The 22,548-nt window shown below is 41.3% G+C and overlaps 1 protein-coding gene across 2 annotated transcripts in view; it reads left to right on the top strand.

The window, feature by feature from the left end:
• BMT2 (base methyltransferase of 25S rRNA 2 homolog) overlaps positions 1–22,134 on the top strand; it is a 62,260-nt gene extending 40,126 nt beyond the window's left edge. For both annotated transcript variants that reach the window (XM_037888774.2, XM_043549651.1), the window contains 2 exons: positions 13,548–13,662; positions 18,724–22,134. In XM_037888774.2, the coding sequence (XP_037744702.1) occupies positions 13,548–13,662; positions 18,724–19,353 (745 nt within the window). In that variant the 3' untranslated portion in view covers positions 19,354–22,134. The remainder of the gene's footprint in view (positions 1–13,547; positions 13,663–18,723) is intronic.
• Positions 22,135–22,548: the final 414 nt, after the last annotated feature.

Genomic DNA, 22,548 nt, shown 5'->3' with positions numbered 1-22,548 from the left:
AAATGCAGATAGCTACCTAATCTGTTTAGGTGCTTTTTGGAGGGTCGGGGTGGGGGGAGAAGGAATCAAACTAGAAACCTATCTTCATCTTTAAGTGCATAAAGACTCTTGAAAATCCTTACCATGACTACCAGAAACAGTTAGTTCATCAACTACTGTTAATATTTCTTTAATCAGTTTTAAATGCAAAATGTATTTTGATTAAATTTATATTTTCTTATGTATTCAGCACATGTTAAAAGGTACTTGTGTTTAACAAGAAGCCATTTTAAAAAATCAAACCTAGCTGCGAACCCATCTGACTTAGGCCTGGGCTACACTAGGGAGGGGGTTCGAACTAAGATACACAACTTCAGCTACGCTATTCGCGTAGCTGAAGTCGAAGCATCTTAGTTCGACTTACCTGGCCATCCTCATGGCGGCGAGTTGACTGTGGTGGCTCCCCCGTTGACTCCGCTTACTCCTCCTGCTGAGGTGGAGTACAGGTGTCAATTCGGGGATTGATTTATTGCGTCTAGACAAAATGTGATAAATCGATCCCCGATAGATCGATCACTGCCCACTGATCCAGCGGGTAGTGAAGATGTACCCTCAGATACTTAATGAGGTACCTGACATTCTGACGTATTTATAAACTTGAGTTGACCTCAGAAAAGAACGTTTTCCCTCTGATTCTGTATATAATTTTAAAAAAGCAGCACCCTTTAACTCATTAAAATTTGAGGAAGTCTCACTGATGCAGCATACTTTATTTAAATGATTTTAATAGATTCTAGTAAGTTGAGGCCTTAATATAACTTCAAATTTAATTTTAAATAGTTTATTTGAGAAAATGTATTTAAATACAAAATCTGATTTTAATCTTAATTTTAATCTTTAATCTTTAATTTAATTTTAAATTTAATCAGTTTTGTTATATAGGAGAACAAAAAAAATCTTAATATCAGAGGTGTTTGTTTCTGCATGTCTATCAATATTTTGTGGGAGAGCACTTTATTTTTGTGGAAATTTCTCACCAACTGAGAATTTGTCACTTTTTCATTTTGGAGTGAATTTTTATCATCTAGCCATTGAAGCCAATGGAAAGTTTCATAGGGCCTTAACTGATGGGACCATGTGTAGTATTAATTCTGTTTTAAAATGTTGTTCTTGGAGTCCTGCAGTACTAATCATACTGGCAACAGTTGCAGCCAAAAAAAAAAAAAAGCCTACAGAACTGTGGATTTATCAAGAGCCTCTAGAATTAGTAACTGACGTGCTGTTGTGACATGACTAAAGTTGCTGCTGTTACAGAATTGAACCCTTCTTGTATTGTAGATACTTGCAGGGGAAAAGGCTGACAGATGCTATAGTGATTCTTACTGACATGCTGGATAGATAGAAAATACTTTTAAATGACTGAGAATTCATCATGATTTTGGTCCACTGGGATGCTACTAATATTAAAATTGATTTGCTGTATCTCATTTCTCAGATCTTTTACAGGCATTTTTAAGGAATGTGTGCATCGTCTTAAAAAATGAACAGTAGTTTACATTCCATAATTTAGTTAAACTGCAACTAGTGCAGTTTATCTGTACCTCATGTTTTACTGTATTTTCTAATAGTTTTAGAAGTAAACTTTTATGAACTGGTGCCCAGGGGAACTTATTTCAACACTAGTAAAAATACTGAACTTGTTAAAATTCTGCCTTAAAAACAGCTTAAATTTCAATCTGGATCTGATGCAGATAACATCACATACAGGCATGAAGCATTATATGGTGCTGCAGTGGTTCTTTTCATGTGTGGCACTCCCAGATATTCCCAGTACACCTGGGTATAGTGTTAAAAATGTAATGGAAAATTATACTGTGTGCATAATATGTACTTTTTGAAACCATAACTTTATTACCAAATCAAATTTCTTCAAACATGTTAGACTTTTCTCACTGAGAATTAAGTACTGCACCTGGAAAGCTTAGTTTTAAAATCATCCTACAGTTTTTGGCTCATGTAGTACCCGAGCAATATTCTTTACATATTGTGGCAGAACTCCGACCTTGTCCCCATGGGTCCTGCGCTTCATGCTAGGTTCAGAGGCTCACTGCAACCCTCCACGTAGTCTCTAGGGCCAGGGATACAGTCTACTGAGCCCTTTTCATCATAAGCCAGCAATGGAGGTTGGTGAGAGAATTCCCACAGTCTTTATTGCTCCTATATGCAATTGGCCTCATGCAAAAGCAGTTTAGCCTCCTGTTCTGACAGGGGCCTGTTTTCCCACCCCAGGAGGTGTTTCTGTAGTGGTGGGTTGAGGGGAACCCAGGCCCGCCCTCTACTCCAGGTTTCGGCCCAGGGACCCTAATGGTAGCAGCTGTTGGCAGCCAACCTTTTTGATTAAGAAGTTATGGATACAATTATTAAACTTATAGTGAACTAAGTATACTAAATTTTACCTAACGTGGGGTACAATAAATGTTACTGTACAAAAATAAAATGGCAGGGATTTTTTGTCTGCATGTCTCCACTGGTGCTTCAGCGTTATGATCTATGATCTATAGTTTTCCTCCAAGGTGCTTTTCAGCTTAAAATCAGAATATCAAATGCACCATTCTGTCTTGGTGATGCATTTTTTTCCTTCCTTAGAAAAGGTTGTGGTTAACCTAAATCAGGGGTTTGCAACCTTTCAGAAGTGATGTGCCGAGTCTTCATTTATTCACTTTAATTTAAGGTTTCACGTGCCGGTATTACATTTTAATGTTTTTTAGAAGGTTTGGAAGAAACTCCATGGTTTGGACAGCCATTGTATCAGCTGCCAGCCCCCCACCCTCAATGGCCATATTGAGATCCCAGGTGGGGCCAAGAGACAAGTCTCCCAGGCCCCTAGCGTAGCATACCATCCTCCTCCAGCTGCAGCGTCAAAGGGGTTGGAACCTCCTGAACAACTGGTGAAGGAAGTTGAAGCTGAGGCAGAAAAGGAAGACACCCTTCAACCTGTCTTTCATCATCCTCGCCTGATGAGGTGGTGATGCCCTCTCCGCCATCCACGGTGATGACTTTAAATCATTCCAGGACTTTACTCAGAGGGTGGCAGCAGCCCTGCAAATACAGCTGTATGAAGTGGCAGAGCTTCACCGCAAACTGGTGTACATTCTACACTCTTCCATCTCTGCCAGAGTGGCACTTCTGGATCCTGCCAGAGTTATATGGCAGACCCCTGCATCCGTCCTGCCAACATGCAAGCAGGTGGCCAAAAAGCATTATGTGCCGGTGAAGGGCACTGAATTTTTATTTTCCCACCTACCTCCAAATTCCCTCATTGTGGATGTAGTTAATTGGAGGGGCTGTCAATGCCAGTTCAAACCCACCCCGTATTACCAAGATGGGAAACATATGGACCTGTTTGGCAGAAAAACATATTCATCAGCCACTCTTCAGTTCCAGGAAGCAAATTACCAGGCCTTGTCAGCCACATATGACTACCAGAACTATGTGAAACTAGGTTCCTTTATTGATCAGCTCTTGGACTCCCGCAAAGACCAATTTATGGCCACAATTAACAAGGGGCAGCTGGTCATGAAAACATCTCTCCAGTCTACATTAGATTCAGCAGACATGGCTGCATGTTCAATTTCCACGGCCATGGTTATGAGAAGGGCTTCATGGCTGCCTTTGTACAGCTTCCGTAAAGAGATCCAAAGCATGGTGGAGGACCTTCCATTTGAGGGAAAGAAGCTGTTCGCCAAAAAGACAGATGCATCCCATCACATGTTGAAGGATTCTTGGGTGACTCTTCAATCCCTAGGGATATACATGCCGGCCTACAAGAGAAAATACAGCCCTCAGCCGCAGTTTAAACCCCAGTCATCACAGTACACATCTCAATACTCATCACAGAGCTCTTATGAGTCACAGAGAAAGAAATCTAAGTTCCCCAAGCAAAAGCAATCAGGACCACAACTGACTTAGTCTCAGCCCTCAACTTTGAAGCCACAGTTTTATGTGTTGGTCGAGGCACCTGTAGAATACTCTTCTTGCTATCTTACCCTGGGAAACCCCACTCCTCTTTTCGGAGACTGCTTTACCCTGTTCTGCAGCACCTGGGAACAGCTAATCTGCAACAAATGGGTGTTGGAAATAATCTAGAATACATATGCCATCCACGTCTCCCTTCCCTGTCCCTCTTCAGGGACCCTTCTCACAAGAGTCTAACTGCATCAAGAGCTAAGCCATCTCTTCAGTGTAGGAGCTATAGAGCCTATGCTGGTACATCTTGTTACCCATTCTTGGACCAGCCAAGAAATAACCACAAACAAAGGTGAACTAGAGCAGTACTGAGGGTTGATTTATTGCTTCCCTTATTTGTGCAATTATACTCACAAAGAATGCATTTATGCTGACAGGCTGCAGGTGCAGGTATTGGTTTCGATTTTGCAGTAGAACTTTCTGGTACCAAAGAGAAAGGGAGGTTGGGGACCCATATTGGACCTCGGAGTGCTCAATAGATATGTCAAAGCACAAAAATTCAATCAACGATCATCCCAGCATTAGAAGGAGATTGGTTCTCGGTCCTCAACCTTCAAGATGCATACTTCCACATTTCTTTCATACCAAGTCACAGGCGTTACCTCAGACTCACGCTGGGCCAGGACCACACACTTTTGGCTTCTCATCGGACCCCAGCGTGTTTTCCCAAGGTCCTCTCGGTAGTAGCAGCCCACTTACGCTCTCAGGGCATAATGTTTTATCCTTACCTGGACGATTGCCTTCTCAGGGCATGGTCCTACACAGAGGTCCAACGGGTCACTCAGGTCACATGCAACCTGTTTCTGAATCTGGGTCTACAGATTAACAAACAAAAATTGACCTGTAATACCAGTGCAGATCCTAGATTTCATAGGAGCTGACCAAGACTCCATTCAGGCAAAGGTGGTACTCCCACATCACAGATTTCTCAGTCTCTCTTCTTTGATAGAAACAGTGCAATCCAGGCCCCAAATTTCAGCCAAGCATTGCCTCCAGCTTCTGGGACACATGGCCACAGACACATCAGTTATTGCTCATGTCAGACTATGAACGAGATGCCTTCAAGCATGATTCAGTTCAGTTTACAAGCCAAACAGAGACAACATAAACTTATATCAATGCCCACCAGGGTCAAACTATCCCATAACTGGTGGAAGAACCTGATAGACATCTTTACGAGAATCCCGTTTATTCAGTCCTCCCCATCTCTACTCCTGATTAGTGATTTATCCCTCAGAGGATGGGGCGCGCATCTCAGTGGTCACAAAATACAGGGCAAATGGTCTCTTGTGGAGACACGTCTCCATATCAACCTGCTCAAGTTCCGAGCAGTCAGAAACACGTATGCTCACTTTTTCTCCCACTGATTAAGGACAAGCATACAAAGGTCATGACAGACAACATGGCCTGCACGTACTATATAAACCGACAGGCAGGTGCAAGGTCTAATTCTCTGTGCATAGAACCTATGGAACTAGTGCATCTCCCACAACATCTTAATATCAGCATCCTACCTACCAGGAATATACAAAACAATGGCTGACCATCTCAACCACAAATTCCCACATGAATGGGAGATAGTTGGCTATTCTACACGACATAGTCTGACAATGAGGGACACGAGTAATAAATTTGTTAGTTATCAGAACAAGAAATGTCCACTGTACTGCTCCAGGGCGGGAATTGGACGACACTTCTTGGGAGACACTCTCCTTCCTTGAGTCAAGGGCCTACTTTACACCTTTTTCCCCCATTCCCTCTATTACCGAAGGTCTTGTTCAAGATAAAAAGGGAACAATATTATTCTGATCACCCTCACCTGGGTCACGCAAACCGCTGCAACTGGCATTTTGTCCACCAATGACTCTACTGGTCACTCCTTACCTCCTGTCGCAGAATGAGGGACAAACCTTCCACCCCAATCTGTGGATCCTGCGCCTCAAAGCATGGCTTCTTCGTAGATTTGGCACATAGAGATATCTTGCTCTGAGGAGGTACAGGAGGTGCTATTACACAGTAGAAAGAGCACTACTCATTGTACCTACCTCCAGGAATGGAAGAGGTTCCAGATCTGGTGCCAACCTAAGGGTATCACATCTAATATAGCCACCCTACCGGTGGTCTTAGACTACCTGTTAACCTTAAAGAAATCGGGTCTCTCTATTAACTTGCTGAAGGTTCATTTAGCAGCAATCACAACTTTTTACTGGTAGGTAGAAGGCTATTCAACCTTTTCCCACCCAACTACAAAGAGGTTTCAAAGCAAACCTCTTCCCACAACCCAGGCCCCCCACTCCCAGTAGAACCTCAGTCTAGTGTTTAAAAGGACTGACTAGACCGCCATTTGAACCCATGGCCACTTGTTCACTAACTCACCTTTCCATGAAGATGGTGTTCCCCATTTCCATCACTTCAGCCTTAAGAATAGGGGAGATGAGAGCCTTGATGGCGCATTCCCCTTCAATGTGTTCTTCTCTGATAAGGTCACACTCAGACCACATCTGAAGTTCACCCCTAAAGTGACTTCTGCATTTCACATGTATCGACTTATTCAGCTTTTAACATGTTATCCCAAACCTCATGAGGACAATAGGGAAGCCATCCTCCATATGCTCGCCGTGAGAAGAGCTGTGGCCTTCTGTTTGGACAGGACAAAGGCCTTTAGAAAATCTCTGAGACTCTTCCTCTCTGTGGATATATTGAAAGGTGCAGTCGTCTCAGCTCAGAGGTTCTTCATGTGGGTCTCTGGCTGTATTAAACTCTGCTACCAACTACGTGGGGTGATACCTCCATCTTCAATACGCACGCATTCCACCAGGTCAGTCTCCTCATTGATGCCTTCTCAAAGGGTATCCCTATATCTGAGATCTGCAGAGTAGCTACCTGGACATCTGCGCATACCTTTGCAGAATATTGTGCTATTCTAGGGGACTTGGCTACAGATGCCCAATTTGGTGCCATAGACTGTCATCTCTATCAGCCTCTACTCCAAAGTCCCAGCCTCCAGTGGTGGGTACTGCTTGGGAGTCACCTACAGTAGAGCACCCATAGGGACACTACTCAAAGGGTATGTCTACACTACGAAATTAGGTCAGTTTTATAGAAGTCGATCTTTAGAAATCAATTTTATACAGTCGATTGTGTATGTCCCCACTAAATGCATTAAGTTGAGGGAGTGTATCTTCAATACTGTGGCTAGGATCGACTCATGGAGTGGTGCACTGTGGGTAGCTATCCCACAGTTCCTGCAGTCTCTGCTGCCCATTGGAATTCTGGGTTAAGCTTCCAATGCCTGATGGGGCAAAAACATTGTCGCAGGTGGTTTTGGGTCTTTCCCTCCCTCCCTTCGTGAAAGCAACAGCAGACAATCATTTCATGCCTTTTTTCCCGGGTTACCCGTGCAGATGCCATAGCACGGCAAGTAGGGAGCCCGCTCAGCTCACTGCTGCTGTTGTGAGCATTGTAAATGCCTTACGCATTATCCTGCAGTATGTGCAGAACCTAGCTAAGAGATGCCAGCACGAGGATAATTGTGAGGAGGACATGGACACAGACATTACTGAAAGCATGGGCTGTGGCAGTTGGACATGGTGGTGGCAGTGGGACTGGTTGATGCAGTGGAATGCCGATTCTGGGCCCGGCAAACCAGCAGAGGTTGGTGGGACTGCATAGTGTTGTAGGTATGGGATGATTCACAGTGGCTGCAAAACTTTTGCATGCATAAGGCCACCTTCCTTGAACTTTGAGTTGCTTTCCCCTGCCCTGAAGTGCAGGAATACCAGGATGAGAGCTGCCCTGACAGTTGAGAAGCGAGTGGCGATAGCCCTGTGGAAGCTTGCAACACCTGACTGCTACCGGTCAGTCAGAAATCAGTTTGGAGTGGGCAAATCTACTGTGGGGACTGCTGTGATCCAAATAGCCAATGCAATCCCTGACGTTCTGTTATCAAGGGTAGTGACTCTGGGAAATGCGTAGGTCATAGTGGATGGCTTTACTGCAGTGGGAATCCCTAACTGTGGTGGGGCAATAGACAGAACGCATATCCCTACCGTGGCACCAGACCACCTTGCCAACCAGTATATAAACCGCAAGGGGTACTTCTCAATGGTGCTGCAAGCACTGGTGGATCACAAGGGACGTTTCACTGACATCAACATGGGATGCCCGGGAAAGGTGCATGATACTTGCATCGTTAGGAGCTCTGGGCTGTTCGAGCAGCTGCAAGAAGGGACTTGCTTCCCAGACCAGAAAATTACCTTTGGGGATGTTGAAATGCCAGTAGTTATCCTTGGGGACCCAGCCTACCACTTGCTCCCATGGCTCATGAAGCTGTACACAGGCACCCTGGACAGTAGTAAGGAGCAGTTCAACTATAGGCTGAGCTAGTGCAGAATGGTGGTAGAATGTGCCTTTGGACGTTTGAAAACTCGTTGGTGCTGTTTGCTTACTAGGTTAGACCTCAGCACAACCAACATTCCCATTGTTATTGCTGCTTGCTGTGTGCTCCATAATATCTGTGAGAGTAAGGGGGAGACGTTTATGGCGGGGTGGGAGGTTGAGGCAAATCGCCTGGCAGCCAGTTTTGAGCAGCCAGACACCTGGGCAATTAGAAGAGCACAGCTAGGCATGCTGCTCATCAGAGAGGCTTTGAAAACCAGTTTCGTGACTGGCCAGACTACATTGTGTTTCTCCTTGCTGCAAACCCTCCCCCTTTGTTGATTTTAATTCCCTGTAAGCCAACCACCCTCCCGCCTTTGATCACAGCTGGCAAAGGAAATAAAGTAACTTGTTTTGAAACCATGCATTCTTTCTTTATTAATTTAAAAAAAAAATTGAGAACTGACAAGGTAGCCTGGGTGGGGTGGGGTGGGGTGGGGTGGGGGAGAAGGAAAGGACAAGGCTACATTGCTTATTGTAGCCACACTACAAATCCAAACTGTTTGAATGGCAGTCTTCTGTTGCTTGGGCCATCCTCTGGAGTGGAGTGGCTGGGTGCCCGGAGCCAGCCAGTCCGCCCCCCTGTGTTCTTGGGCGTCTGGGTGAGGAGGATATGGAACTTGAGGAGGGCAGGCGGTTATACAATGGATGCAGCAGGGGTCTGTGCTCTTGTTGGCTTTCGTGCAGCTCCAACAGACGCTTCATCATGTCCGTTTGCTCCCCCATTAGCCTCAGCTTCGCCTCCTGCTTATCGCAGTCACTTAATGCTTTCCTGGCCTCTGCCACTGAATGCCTCCATGCGTTAAGCTGTGCCCTATCAGTGCGGGAGGACTGCATGAGCTCGGAAAATGTCATCGCGAGTGCATTTTTTTCGCCTTCTAATCTGTGATAACCTCAGGGACGGAGATGATAGGGGGAGCATAGAAACATTTGCACCTGGCGGGCAATAAAAAGGGAGAGTAAAATTTTAAGATGATAACATTTCTGAGAACAAAAGGGAAACTCTTTCACAGTGAATCAATTCACAGCAGACCGCACATGTGCTTCAGGTACGAGGTCACATTTTGCCTTTTATATTGAGCGCCTGCCAGTACGGTGACACATCACATATGGCTGGGCAACAGAATTCGGTTTCCAGGCAGCCATGATAAGCCAAAGGGTACACGGGGTTGTCGTCTTACACCTTCATAACATGTGGGAATGGTTTCAAACTGCAATGCCCTCCTTTCCCATAGCAAGCAATGCTAGTTGGGTTTCACATTTAAAAGGAGGGGCTGTGGTTTTTGGGTGGATGTGCAGCGCGCACCTCCCCCCACCCCGCCGCATGGCTATTCTCTGGGATGATCCCTTCACCCCTCTCCCTGCCACATGGCAGTTCTCGGGAATGATCCTTTTTAGCCAAGCGCAAACAGCCCAGCATGAACGGGGTCCTTTTACTGTTCCCTTACAAAAATTCCCCTATTTCAACCAGGTGACCATGAATGATGTCACTCTCCTGAGGCTAACATAGAAAGATATAGACCAAATGTTGCTTGAATGCGACCAGAACCCAGGACCATTTGCTGCCATGCTTTGTGCTGCAATGAGTCCAGACTACTTGCTACTGGCTTGGCGTGGTAATGTGTCCTACTGTGGAGGACGAAATAAGGCAGCCCTCCCCAGAAACCTTCTGGAAAGGCTTTCAGAGTACCTCCAGGAGAGCTTCAGGGAGATGTCCCTGGAGGATTCCCACTCCGTCCCCAGACATGTTAACAGACTTTTCCAGTAGCTGTACTGGCCGCGAATGCATCCCAATTCTTCAGAGCAAATCAAACATTAAACACTATTGCTTTTAAACCCTGTGCTGTAGTTACAAATGTGCACTCACCAGAGGTGCCTTCTCTGGCTTGAGGGTCAGGGATCCCGCCTTGGGAGGGTATTGGCTCCAAGGTGATGAAAAGATCCTGGCTGCCAGGGAGAACAGATTTACCGCTTGCCTGCTGTGCATTCTCCTCCTCCTCCTCCTCCTCCACAAAATCCTCCTCCCTGTTGCGTGAGACTCCCCCCTTGCAGGTGTCCAAGGACAGTGGTGGGGTAGTGGTAGGGTCCCTTCCAAGAATGCCATGCAGCTGATCATAAAAGTGGCATGTATGGGGCTCTGACCCGGAGCTACCATTTGCCTCCTTTGTCTTTTGGTAGGCTTGCCTGAGCTCCTTAACTTTCACGCGGCACTGCTGTGTGTCCTTGTTGTAGCCTCTCTCCACCATGCCCTGTGTGATTTTGGCATATATATTAGCATTTCTTCTTTTTGATCAGAATTCGGCCTGCACAGATTTCTTCTCCCCATAGAGCAACCAGATCCAGTGTCTCCCTTTCGGTCCGTGCTGGAGCTCGTTTGCAATTCTGGGGGGATTGCATGGTCGCCTGTGCTGCTGAGCTCACCGCCCTGACCAAACAGGAAATGAAATTCAAAAATTTCCCAGGGCTTTTCCTGTATACCTGGCTAGTGCATCGAAGTTCAAAGTGCTGTCCACAGCGGTCACATTGGAGCACACTGGGTTAGCTCCCGGAGGCCAGTGCTGTCGAATTGTGTCTGCACTACCCGAAATTTGACCCAGGAGTCTATTTTAGCGCTACTCCCCTTGCCGGGGAGGAGTACAGAAGTCGATTTTAAGAGTCCTTTGGGTTGACTGAACAGGGTTGGTTGTGACTGTAGACGCATTCATTTTAAAATCGACCTAACGTGGCTAAATTCAACCTACACTTAGCCCTGGTCTACTCTATGGGGCTAAGAAGTTGTTGTTATTCACCTTGTTCAGCAGTAATGGTTTTTTGAGATGTGTCCCTATGCGAGCTCCACGACCCACTCTCCTCCCCTCTACTTTGGAGTTCCACTAGTTGATTCTGCGGTAGAGAGGGAACTGAGGAGGGTGCCTGTGGACGCTGGCCGGCCTCGTGGCGGGCTGGACGTACTGCTGTTGAAGTTCCCAATCAGTGGTCCAGGGCCATGCACACGCCTACAGTGGAGCACCCATAGGGGGGACACATCTTGAAGAACCATTGTGGTGAGTAACTTGTTCTTTTGTCCTCCTTAATTTATTTCAAAATGTTGTTTTCTTTAGATGTGGAAGGAAGTGAAAACACTGCATGTCTCTTAAAATTCTGATATTTTTTTCCTGCAAGAGTCTCTGCGAAAAGGATGATTTCCCCCCCCCCCCCCCCGCCTCAAGCTGTGAGGCCAGTTGTCTTTTTAGCCCTTGCATAATTGTTTGATCACACTAAACTCATTTTTCTTAACTACAAATTTGTCAGAGACTGTGGAATCATTAAGAGTGAGGTGTTTCTCTAATTATCTAATTTGTAGATGCAGCTACTCTGCTTTCTATATACCTCTAAAAGTCCTTCTTATCATACCATCTGAAAGAGTGCCAAAGCCAAAATCATTTAAAAATAATGGATACCTGCACGGTGATGAAGGTATGACACCTGGGCTGATGCTTCAGAAATTACAAGTACATAAATTAATTCCTTTTTTATATTGCAGGTACAGACTGGGACTGATGTATGGATATATGAAACACATGGTCCAATCCCCCAAAAGTTTACTATCTAACATTTTAAAACAATAGGTGTGACAAAAAGCCCACCCCCGTCAGTGATCAGGGTAATTAGTACTAACTGTGTTAACTTTCTCTTCAAAATATTGTGAGCAACTCTAGCCAATAGTAAAAATGTTCATCTCTAGTTTAGAATAAGATTTTGGATTACAGTCAGGTAGTAACTTTAGTAACTTTATCACCTGTTTGCTATTTTTCCTTGGATGCAGGTTACAAATTTAAGTCCTTTCTAAACATTAAATTAACTTTTAAAAAAAAACCTTGAATTGTGTAAGGATGATACACACATTGGCAGATTCTGTACTCTGAAGGGCTGTCATACAAAGATACATCTGAATAGTTTAACTAGGTTGTAATGTACATAGCAAAAATAGTTTTAAATGTAAGTCTAAAACTATTAGACTTATTGGGGGGAGGGATAGCTCAGTGGTTTGAGCATTGGCCTGCTAAATCCATGGTTGTGAGTTCAATCCTTGAGGGGGCCATTTAGGGATCTGGGGAAAAAATTGGGGTTGAAGAGGGTTGGACTAGATGATCTCCTGAGGTCCCTTCCAACCCTGATATTCTATGATTCTAATGCTATATATTTCTGATAAAACAGCAGTGTATTCCAATAATTATCCAAATTATGTGAAATAAAAATTTAAATTCTGCAGTTAAGAGCACTGTTGTCATTTTGCTATATATACAGCATTGACAATGAAGCTAACATTGGACATTTACAGTGGCATGATTTCTGCCTGTAGACATTGACACAACACAAATAGTAAATCTCACTGTGAGGACACTTTTTTCGTGAAACACTGTATACATTTTTTTCTTTAACCTCACTACTTCTAGTTTGTGTGTGTGTAAAATTATTAGTGTCGTGTGCATGGTTCTTTACAAAGAGAACAAAAATGCTTCATGTGAAATAATATTTAAACCTTTATGTATTTACTAGAGATTTTATTTATAGTCGTTTGTTTGTTGTATTTTAACCATAGTATGAAACTAGTGCAACTACTACAGAAATCAGACTAACAAAAACCAGGTTATTCAAAACATACACAGTATTCCTAAATCTCTTTTTAGTTACTGTAACATGTTGGTGTAATATCATCCTCAGCCTTTTCATTTTGGTAATTCTGGTTCAGTCAGTGCCCTCAGGAGAACGTATGTTTGAAAAATAAATTGATTCATAGCACCAAGGGTAAGCATCAGCCACAAAACTCAGTATTTATCATGCTGATCAGAATTGTTGCCTTGTGCTTCCTACCTGTCTCTGCATTGTGTTCAGCTGTTGTCTCTCACCTTATGGTTAGGTTATACCGTCTTCAGGGCATGGACCATCTTCTTAGCACAATGGGCCGCCTCTAGGCAACTTCAGAGTACAAATAATAAATAATTTTCCCCTCTATTTAGTCGGCACTCAATGTTCTACATAACCGTCTTTTGCTCCAATTGTCTAATTCCAAATATACCTTTTAACAAATAGCATTTGATAAAACTGAATTTCTACTTTCTTAGGTTGCTGCCCCCCTCAGGAAAAATTAGATTACTTGATGTCGGCAGCTGCTTTAATCCATTTCTGAAGTTTGAAGAATTCTTGACTGTCGGTATAGACATTGTCCCAGCTGTTGAGGTATGTAATGTTTACTGAATTTATTTTTAGTTTGAATTATGTATTTTAGGGGTACTTTCTAAAGTGTAAGACTTAAGGGAATATGGGTCTGTTTTTAAAAGCAGGTATTCTGTTTGGCTTCTGGAGGATGGGGGGATTGAGGAAGGAAATATCTCAAGTTTGTTGAAACAGTCTAAGTTTATCAATCTTATCACATTGGTCAAGCCTCTATAATATGAATTTTTAGTGTTAAACAAGAAAAAAAACTGGCAAATCCCATAGACATGCAGTATATTTTTAAAGGTTGTTTCATTTTTCATTAGCTAAGAACAGGAAAGAGAAGACAAATTACTTTTTTTCCAATTTATAACATGGTAAATATACTATAATCGGAGCCGTTGGCTGGATGCAACAAACACCACAGAATTTATGGCTGAAGTTAACATTTGTGGCCCCACACAAAATTGCACAGGCTTAATTAAATCTGTGCAACACACAATATCCTTAGTTAAACCAGTGCAACCTCTGTGTTTTGGAAAAGTCCTGAAATGTTTTTAACTTGCTGTTATCATGTACTGCTTTTGTCTCCCCATTTTGGCCTTACTTATGTTAGTGAGGGTTAACCAGACTCTAACAGAATAACAGTGCCTTCAACAAGAGTGAGTCACAAGAGAGTAGGAGGGAGATGAGAAGATACAGAAAGGCATAGATTTTTATTTTAAATCTTTAACCACATCCACTGACTCCAAGAATCCTGAAGTGAATGAGCAATTTCATATCTTTTATTTTAGAAATGTAATTAGAAGCTAATAAATATTACAACTAATCTTTGTGAAGACAAAGTAAAAATATAAAAGCAGCCACTGAGAGTAGTGCTAGTCAAATCAATAGTATGACCAAATTTGATTGAAAACCGAAGGAGTTGTCATATTTAAACACAGTAATATTTCAGCCTTCATATTCTTTGATACTAATCCAGACAGTAGTTCACAGTGGGTGTTAAGTCAGGAATATATAGGATAGATGTGGATTCAGTAATATTAACAGCTTGAGGATAATGCTGTCCTTCAGCAAAGATGTACATTCCGTTGTTTGCTGCTGCTTTGTGTGAAGGCTTATTGTTTGCTGCTGTATAGCAGTGTTTAGGCCGTGCATGCACTGCATGTTGATGTGATCACCAGACTCGATGCTGGATCCCTAAAAGGATTTGTGCCTAAGTCAACATTTAAACACTACTGAGATGCTCAGCTCAGCTGCTGCTCAACTGTAGGTGCTTAAGCTACGTTATTCCAGTGAGTATGTGCATAACTGCCTCAGGCTAGGTGTCTGGGTGCCTATCTCATGCCTAAGCCCCAGCAGGATCCTCTAACTAGGCATTCCCCATCTGTCTTGCCTGTAGGACCCAATCCGATTGGTGTGCTCTGAGCATTCCTAATCCCCACATAACACGGCTTGTGAGGGAGAAGTGACAGGTATGCCTCACTCATAAGGACTTGCCCACACAGAGACTTGGTGCTTAGTAAGACAGGGTTTAATTCTACAGTGCGCTAACCTGCCGCACACTCAGTCACTGTGTGGACCCTGTTGCTGTATGCTAAAAGTTCTGTAGTGTGCTTTTACCTGTTGCTGGTAAACTCTGATGTCTGTTACAGCAGTAGGTCAGATTGCACTAAGGAACTTTAGTGTGCTGCAGCAGCGTCCACGTAACAACAATGTGCAGCAAGCTACTACACTGTAGACTAAGCTTATGTCTACACTACAGCTTATGTTGGCATAATTTATGTCACTCAGTGCTGTGAATAAATCACCCTCCTGCATGACATAGGTGCTGGTGTGGACAGTGCTATGTTGGCAGGAGAGCTTCTCCCTCCGATATAGCTACCTCCTCTCGCACACACTGCAGTGGCACTGCTGCATCTGTGCAGCTGCAGATATAGACAAGCCCTTACACTGTGGATTGACATGCACTAAATCTCTTTATAGATGAGCTCTAACTTTTAGCCCAGTAGTTAGAGCACTCTCCGTGGATGTGGAAGACCTGAATTCAGTTCAGTTCCCGCCCACCCCTGCCTCATGTGGTGAAGTAGATTGAACCTGGGGCTCTCACCTCCCAGGTGAGTGCTCTAACCACTAGGCTACAGAGTCATTTCATCTCTCTGCCCCTACAATATCTAAATCTCTTTGTGGATCTAGCCCTTGGTCCATGAACCCTTACTGTTGTTTTTTTCCCCATTTTTAAAACTAATTAAGGTTATCATAGAAAAATTTGTCTGTGCAAGTCCTAGATACATTTTTCTGTACAATTTAACACTAGTATCCACTAGTATATAAAGAAATGTAAATTTCCAGACATACTTAGCAAAACTAATTACACAGTCTGAAAATAATCATACATTTTCAATAAGATCATAGTTCAAGTGAGGTTCTTTGTAATTGCATAGAAGAATGTAAGATCAGATAGCAATGAATAACTGGATGCCTAGATGACTTATAAACTTTAAGATGCTACTAATGTAACTCATGGATCTTAATCCATGTCCGGCATTAGGAAATGGAGATGTTTAAGTACTTACATGACTTTCATTATTTGACCCATAAAAGGTGTAAAGAGGCTACTATGGAAACTAGTAATGGGGTGAAGAGTAAACTCTTGTCGTGAGTAGAAACTAGCAGAGACACAGCAAACAGAGCAGGAGTTAAAGGTCAAGTTTGTAAATTGCAAAATCTTAAATGTGGATGCCGTATTCTGAGAATTAGGGTTTTTAGGATGTTAGAATTTTGTTGCTGTATTTATTGCTTTTGTATTACTATAACATTAATAGTAATAAGAGTTCAGTTTCTCCTATCCCTGAGGACTTGACTTTTCTTTCTGTACAATACCAAATGAAAAAACAAAAACGGGCAGGGAAAGGTGAAGAGTGCAGTTAAAAGTCAAAAGATCAAGTAAAGCTTCTTGTTGATCCATTTTCTTTCTTTTTTGGATCAAGTTTTTTAAAGGCAAAATCTTTTTGTGAATCTGTCAGATGGCAGAAAATGTGCTTGGTGGGGAAAAAGAGGTCAGTTGTAGGTGGTAAATTGAAGTTCTCCCGTTCTGTTAGTTTTATGTCTCAAGACAAAACAGAGCATGGTGGTGAGGAAGAAATCACAAGATAGGAAAATGCATTTTTGTTCCCTGGATTGTAGTAAAATTGCAGGAAGAACCTAGAGGTACAATACAACACCTAGTTGGATGCTTTGGGAGCTGACTCTGTATCCCTTGTTTGGGGAAAAACTGTTGCCCAAGATGTTCTTGTGTTACTCTTGTTTTGTGAGGGAGATTTTTTCACTGAGATCATACTGGCAGCTCAACAGTCATTTTTAGCTTGCCAGACCCGTCCCACCAAAGTACTGCAAAGTTAAATTTGCCCTGGCTGGTTATATCAGACTCCTAGGGGTTGTATGCATGGGGGAGTTATTCCAAAATAGTTATTTCTGATTAACTCCCATGTATGAATGCTCTCATTCTGGAGTAGGAGTATTCACATATGGCGTTAAACAGGAATAGCTAATCTGCTTTAAATTCACACTTTACTTTATACATGAAAATTAATCCAGTATAGACAAACCCTTAAGGCAGAAGGAGGAAACCTAATATACAGGTGGCCTTGCTATTCTTGCTGAGTAAAACCCACCCCTGTGAAGAAATCCAGGACAAGGCCTATGAACCATTCAGTAAATTTAAGCCTTGCGCTGGTTGTCTGCATTAGGAGGCGGGGGAGGAAGAGGTGGAAGAAGCTTTTTGCTTTCTCTCCTCATTTCTGTCCAACATATAAAAGCACAGTATATTCAGAACTTCTCATTCAGAAGCACAACAGCAGCCAATGTGGAAAATCATATGTACATGCACCAGTCTGGGAAGCAGCATAAGGAAAACTACAGTGGTTACTGGTTAACTTTTTTTTTTTTTTCTTAAATCCAGTTTGATAAAGCACTCTTAAGTAACAAGTCCTGAAATTGTTTTAAAATTTCTTTCTCTTTTTCCCTGTTGGTTTATACTGAGTCTTGTCTTGTCAGCATCTGAGACTGACAGGCATCAGCAAATCTGACCAAAGCGCTATTTTCAAAAATATATTTTGCTAATTTTTTGCTAGTGATCGTATGTTACTTGAAGTATGTACAATTTTCAGATGGAAATACACTGAAAATCACAATGGGGGTATTTTAACTCTTAACAACAAATACCATGCAGTTACCACAGTTGCATCCTATTCTAAATATACTGTGGTAGAGAATGTGATACCACAGATCCTGTAATGTGGCTACCTTGGCAGAAGCTGAGATTTTAATTCCAGTTACTATATATTCTCTGTTCACTTCATGCCACAGTGCAAGCCTGTGAAAAGCAGCTGAAAGATTCCTGGAGCACTAATGACATTTTACAACTTTATATACATTCTCTGAGGAAGAAATTATTCTAGACAGACACACAGAAAATCAGAAGAGGAAAAGTCTTAATGTAAACAGTGACAAGTAGCTTTATAACAGTATGGTCTCTCTATTTCACAGTTTAGTAACTTTTACATAGTGTTTACCATTGAAAAGTGAGCCGTGAGTGTTGAGGTCTGTCCCACATTTTGCTTAATATGCCACAATTTTTGCATTGACAGTGTGCAGCTACATTGGGAGAAAGAGAGGATTTTGGCAACTGAGTATGAGACATTTGTGGATTTGAACATTTGGAGATGCAAGAAGACAATGTGGAATGAGCACATTAGATGAGTGTTTCTACCAAAATTATCAGCAGCAACACTTTAATCTGCAACTTTTAGAGATGACATCAACTGAGATTAAAATGAGTAGCTCACATTTCTGAGCTATTGGGTGTTAATGCATTGATTCACATTTTGAAGGCTTTCTGTGAAACTATGATAGCTGGCACTCTTACTTTTTTTTGTAGCTTTAGATTCTACAGCACAATTTAGTAGCAAGAGACATTAAAAGGCTTCTGAATACCGAGGGGCCTTTTCATAATCATCACATGCATTTGCATAATGTTTGTTATTGAGCATAATCTTAATCTATTTTAATATTTTCTCTCACCAGAGTGTATACAAATGTGACTTTTTAAACCTTCAAATTCAGCAACCTCTCCAGCTTGCACAAGATGCTATAGATGCCTTTCTTAAACAGCTGAAAAATCCCATTGATTCTCTACCTGGAGAACTCTTCCATGTTGTGGTTTTCTCACTTCTCCTTTCTTACTTTCCATCACCTTATCAACGATGGATATGCTGCAAGAAGGCCCATGAACTTCTGGTGCTGAATGGCTTGTTGCTTATAATCACTCCTGACTCCTCCCACCAGAATCGCCATGCTATGATGATGAAAAGCTGGAAAATTGCCATAGAATCCCTGGGCTTTAAACGTTTCAAGTATTCAAAGTTTTCTCACATGCACCTGATGGCATTTAGGAAAATCTCCCTGAAAACTAAAAGTGACTTAGTTAGTAGGAACTACCCAGGGATGCTGTATATTCCACAGGATTTCAACAGTGTAGAAGATGAGGAATATTCCAGCACTTCCTGCTATGTCCGATCAGATATTGAAGATGAACAGCTAGCTTACAGTTTCATGGAGCTTCCTGATGCCCCTTATGACTCAGACTCTGGAGAAAGCCAGGCTAGCTCAGTCCCTTTCTATGAGCTAGAAGATCCTATATTACTTTCAAGTTAATGTAACAGTTAAAATGCCCTTTAAGTCCAAACTTCTTTATTGCTTAACAAATTTTGCTATACTAACATGGGCTTGTTACATAAAAATGGTTTGCATAAAGAAAATGCAAAGGTTTACAGAGTTTGCTATTTTTTTCTACTTTTGAATTTTAAAATTTATTCTTGTACAAAAAGTGAAGAATACACATTTTATGCAAAATGACTCACGTCATAGCATAAATTGCTGTTACTTTCTTTAGGACTTTTCAGAAAGGTACCATTCTTTTCTTCAGTGCTGTGAAGTGTGAATTCTACTTAATTTTGCTAAATGTCTTGTTTCAATATTTTTAATTCTTAATACGGTTGGGTTTATGACACTGGAGTTGGTGGATTTCTGAGAAGTAATTTGCACTTTGACAGTAAATGTGCAAATAAGTTTGGAGTAAGCTGTTTGGTGGTTAAACTTGTCCATTTTTTTTATTGAACAAAGTTTGTTCTGTGTTGCAGAAAGTGGTTTCATTCTGGCTAAGCTTGGGCTGAAGAAACTTTAATACTTGCACATTTGGTTTTACTTAAAGATCTTGTTGATCTTTCTATTTCAGTTAATTGAGGTAATGCCAAAATACTGTATTGGGGCATACTCTCCCATCTGTATACACATGTAAAAACCTCACTGGCATAACAGAAGTTAGACGTGTGTTTGAGAGACAAGCCCTGACAAATGCTATAGTACGATAGGTTTAGATACCTTTTTTTACTTCAAAGCTGGAAAGTGTTTGCAATTTTATGATTATAGTAGCACTAACATGTCAGTATTGCCCACATTGGATAGTTTTCTGTATTCTCCTGAAATTATATTTTGCACAGTTTTAGAGCAAAATACTTATGGGTGGGGAAAAATGCTAATAAGTATTCTTTTATAATTTCAGAATTTCCACACAGTAACTCTAGTAGGCCAATTTTGTAAATACTAGGACCCAATTCTACACATATTTAAGGATGTACATACCTTTAAGTGACTAACCTCACTGACCACTCTCTCAAATGTGAAGTTAAGCGCATCCTTAAGTGTTTGCAAGATTTGGGCCCCATTCTAGATAAGGCATTTGGCTGGACACTCTTCTCGTGACTTTCTAAGAAATTGCTCTGCAATTTGACACAGACAAAATCTGCTCAGTACACATTCTCAACTATTTTGTTTAAATGTGTATAGTAAACCTACATCCTTCTGCAGACAAATTTCTGTACTGATGTAGAATCAATGATTATTTTTTGTGGGTTTTTTAAAATACTTTTGCTCTCCATTTAAAAAGAATTGCCAAAAATATCAAACCTGGGTACCTGAAGTTAGTCTTAAATCCTTCTACCTAACTAGAAGTAGCTTGAATTAGGTTCTGAAGTGTGGGTTTTAAGACCTTAACTTTAGAGTAGGCTTGAAAATTTTTATCCAGTGTTATAAATGTAGTTTCACAAATGATAAAAAAATATCTTTAGGCCATATAAAATTAATCTCGTATTCATCAGTCAGAAATTACCAATTGCCATTTCTAGTGTGAATTTTTAGGTGTTTATTATTTTTAGTTTTGTTTTTAAAATACTTCCATGGAAGTTTTGCACTGAAGTTTCACAATTTCCAGCTTCTTGATTGCTTTTTCTTTGTATTCTGTATCTTCTTGGCAATTGGTCCTACTTACACTAAAAATTTCACGAACTGTATTAAGTTGCTTTATTCTTCGACATAAACTTTTTGTACATCTTGCACATCACAGATTAAAAGAATTCCCTATCATCCAAACTTGATTGCTGTAGTTAACTATGAATGGCACAGTTTATTTATAAACAAAACAAGAATTATATTTAAAAATGTAAACATCTTAAAACTAGATGGAAGTGTTAAATTAGAACTCATGGTAAATTAAGAGAATATTAAAAATTTAACAGAAGGCCCCTAATCTAAATCCACCATATATTTTGAATTAAGTTAAATACAGCTTGATGTTCACATGTAATGCTTAAAAATTCACTTTTGCTAAACTAAGATGCTTGGAATCAAGACTGCATTCTTCTCAGTTGAGCACTGCTGGAGTCAGTGGTTATGTTAAAGCTAAATGTTGGTGCTATAAATTCTCAGTTGTTTACAGAAATTACTGATTCTGCTTATACTCCAAAGTGTGCATGAGCTATTTTAATTGGTACTCCTTTTAAGAAACACACACAAAAAAAAACTATACAAAATTTATTACCACCTAGTATAAATGTATTTGTACTGGTTAATGTAAATTACACTCCATTTACCATTCATTCAGATGGGGATGGCTTGGAATTCAGACCAAGGTATACTCAACAGAAATAGTTCTAAACATTGAATGTTTGAATTCAGCCTACCTGACAGCTTGGTGACGTTATGGTTGTGAATCAGGGACCCCAGATTATTATAGAAGCTGTGGTTCTTTTTGCTGCCCAAGCTCAATACCTTAAATGTTTTCCAGAAATGGAGGGTTTGGGCTGGCGTGAGGAAAAGTGGCTTTTTGCTACTAAGGCCTCCCAAGACAAGAGAGAAATGTCATGGTCTTCTAGAAATACAGTGTTGGAGGTTGAAGAAGAATGTCGCTAGGTTTTGAAACTCTGCAAAATTATGATTGTACATGATATGGTGAAAGAAGATCCCCATACTCCAGGTGTCAGGGAGAGGGGAGCAGGCATACCACAAAATATTTGTTTCCATTTATGTTGTCTTTATTTCACTACTTTTGTGAACAAAGCACATGTATTAAAAAAAATAATAAAAGCCTTTTGTAAAGTGTTTTGTTTCAGTGGAACTGTTGTCTTTTCTTGCAAGCTATTTATATTTATATTGTAATTAGTGTATATTACCACATAAAATTATGATTACTTATAAAACACTTTGAAGAGGAGTATTGAGTTAACATTTTATAAAGTAAGAAATAGTAACTAAAATGCAAAATTTGGTACCTCTAATTTTTTTTTATAATTTTGCTTCATAGTTAACAGAAACAAACATAACTCACTACTTTCCTGTCTGCTACATGCTTCCCTTTGGTTTCTCCCTTTCAGTCTCTTCCTCACAGTATATCAGAACACATTGGGCTTTCCTCCACCACTCTGCCCCTTTTACAGAGCACAACCTTGCAGCACCTAAAATAGGTGTTTCCTCTCAGCCATTATCAATCACAGAGGCACTTTCTGAGATGTTTTC

Source organism: Chelonia mydas, chromosome 1 (genome assembly GCF_015237465.2).
Source record: "Chelonia mydas isolate rCheMyd1 chromosome 1, rCheMyd1.pri.v2, whole genome shotgun sequence".
In the NCBI taxonomy this organism is placed as follows: Eukaryota; Metazoa; Chordata; order Testudines; family Cheloniidae; genus Chelonia; species Chelonia mydas.
The sequence above is the reverse complement of the archived record's forward strand: the minus strand, read 5'-3'. Positions and strand labels throughout refer to the sequence as shown.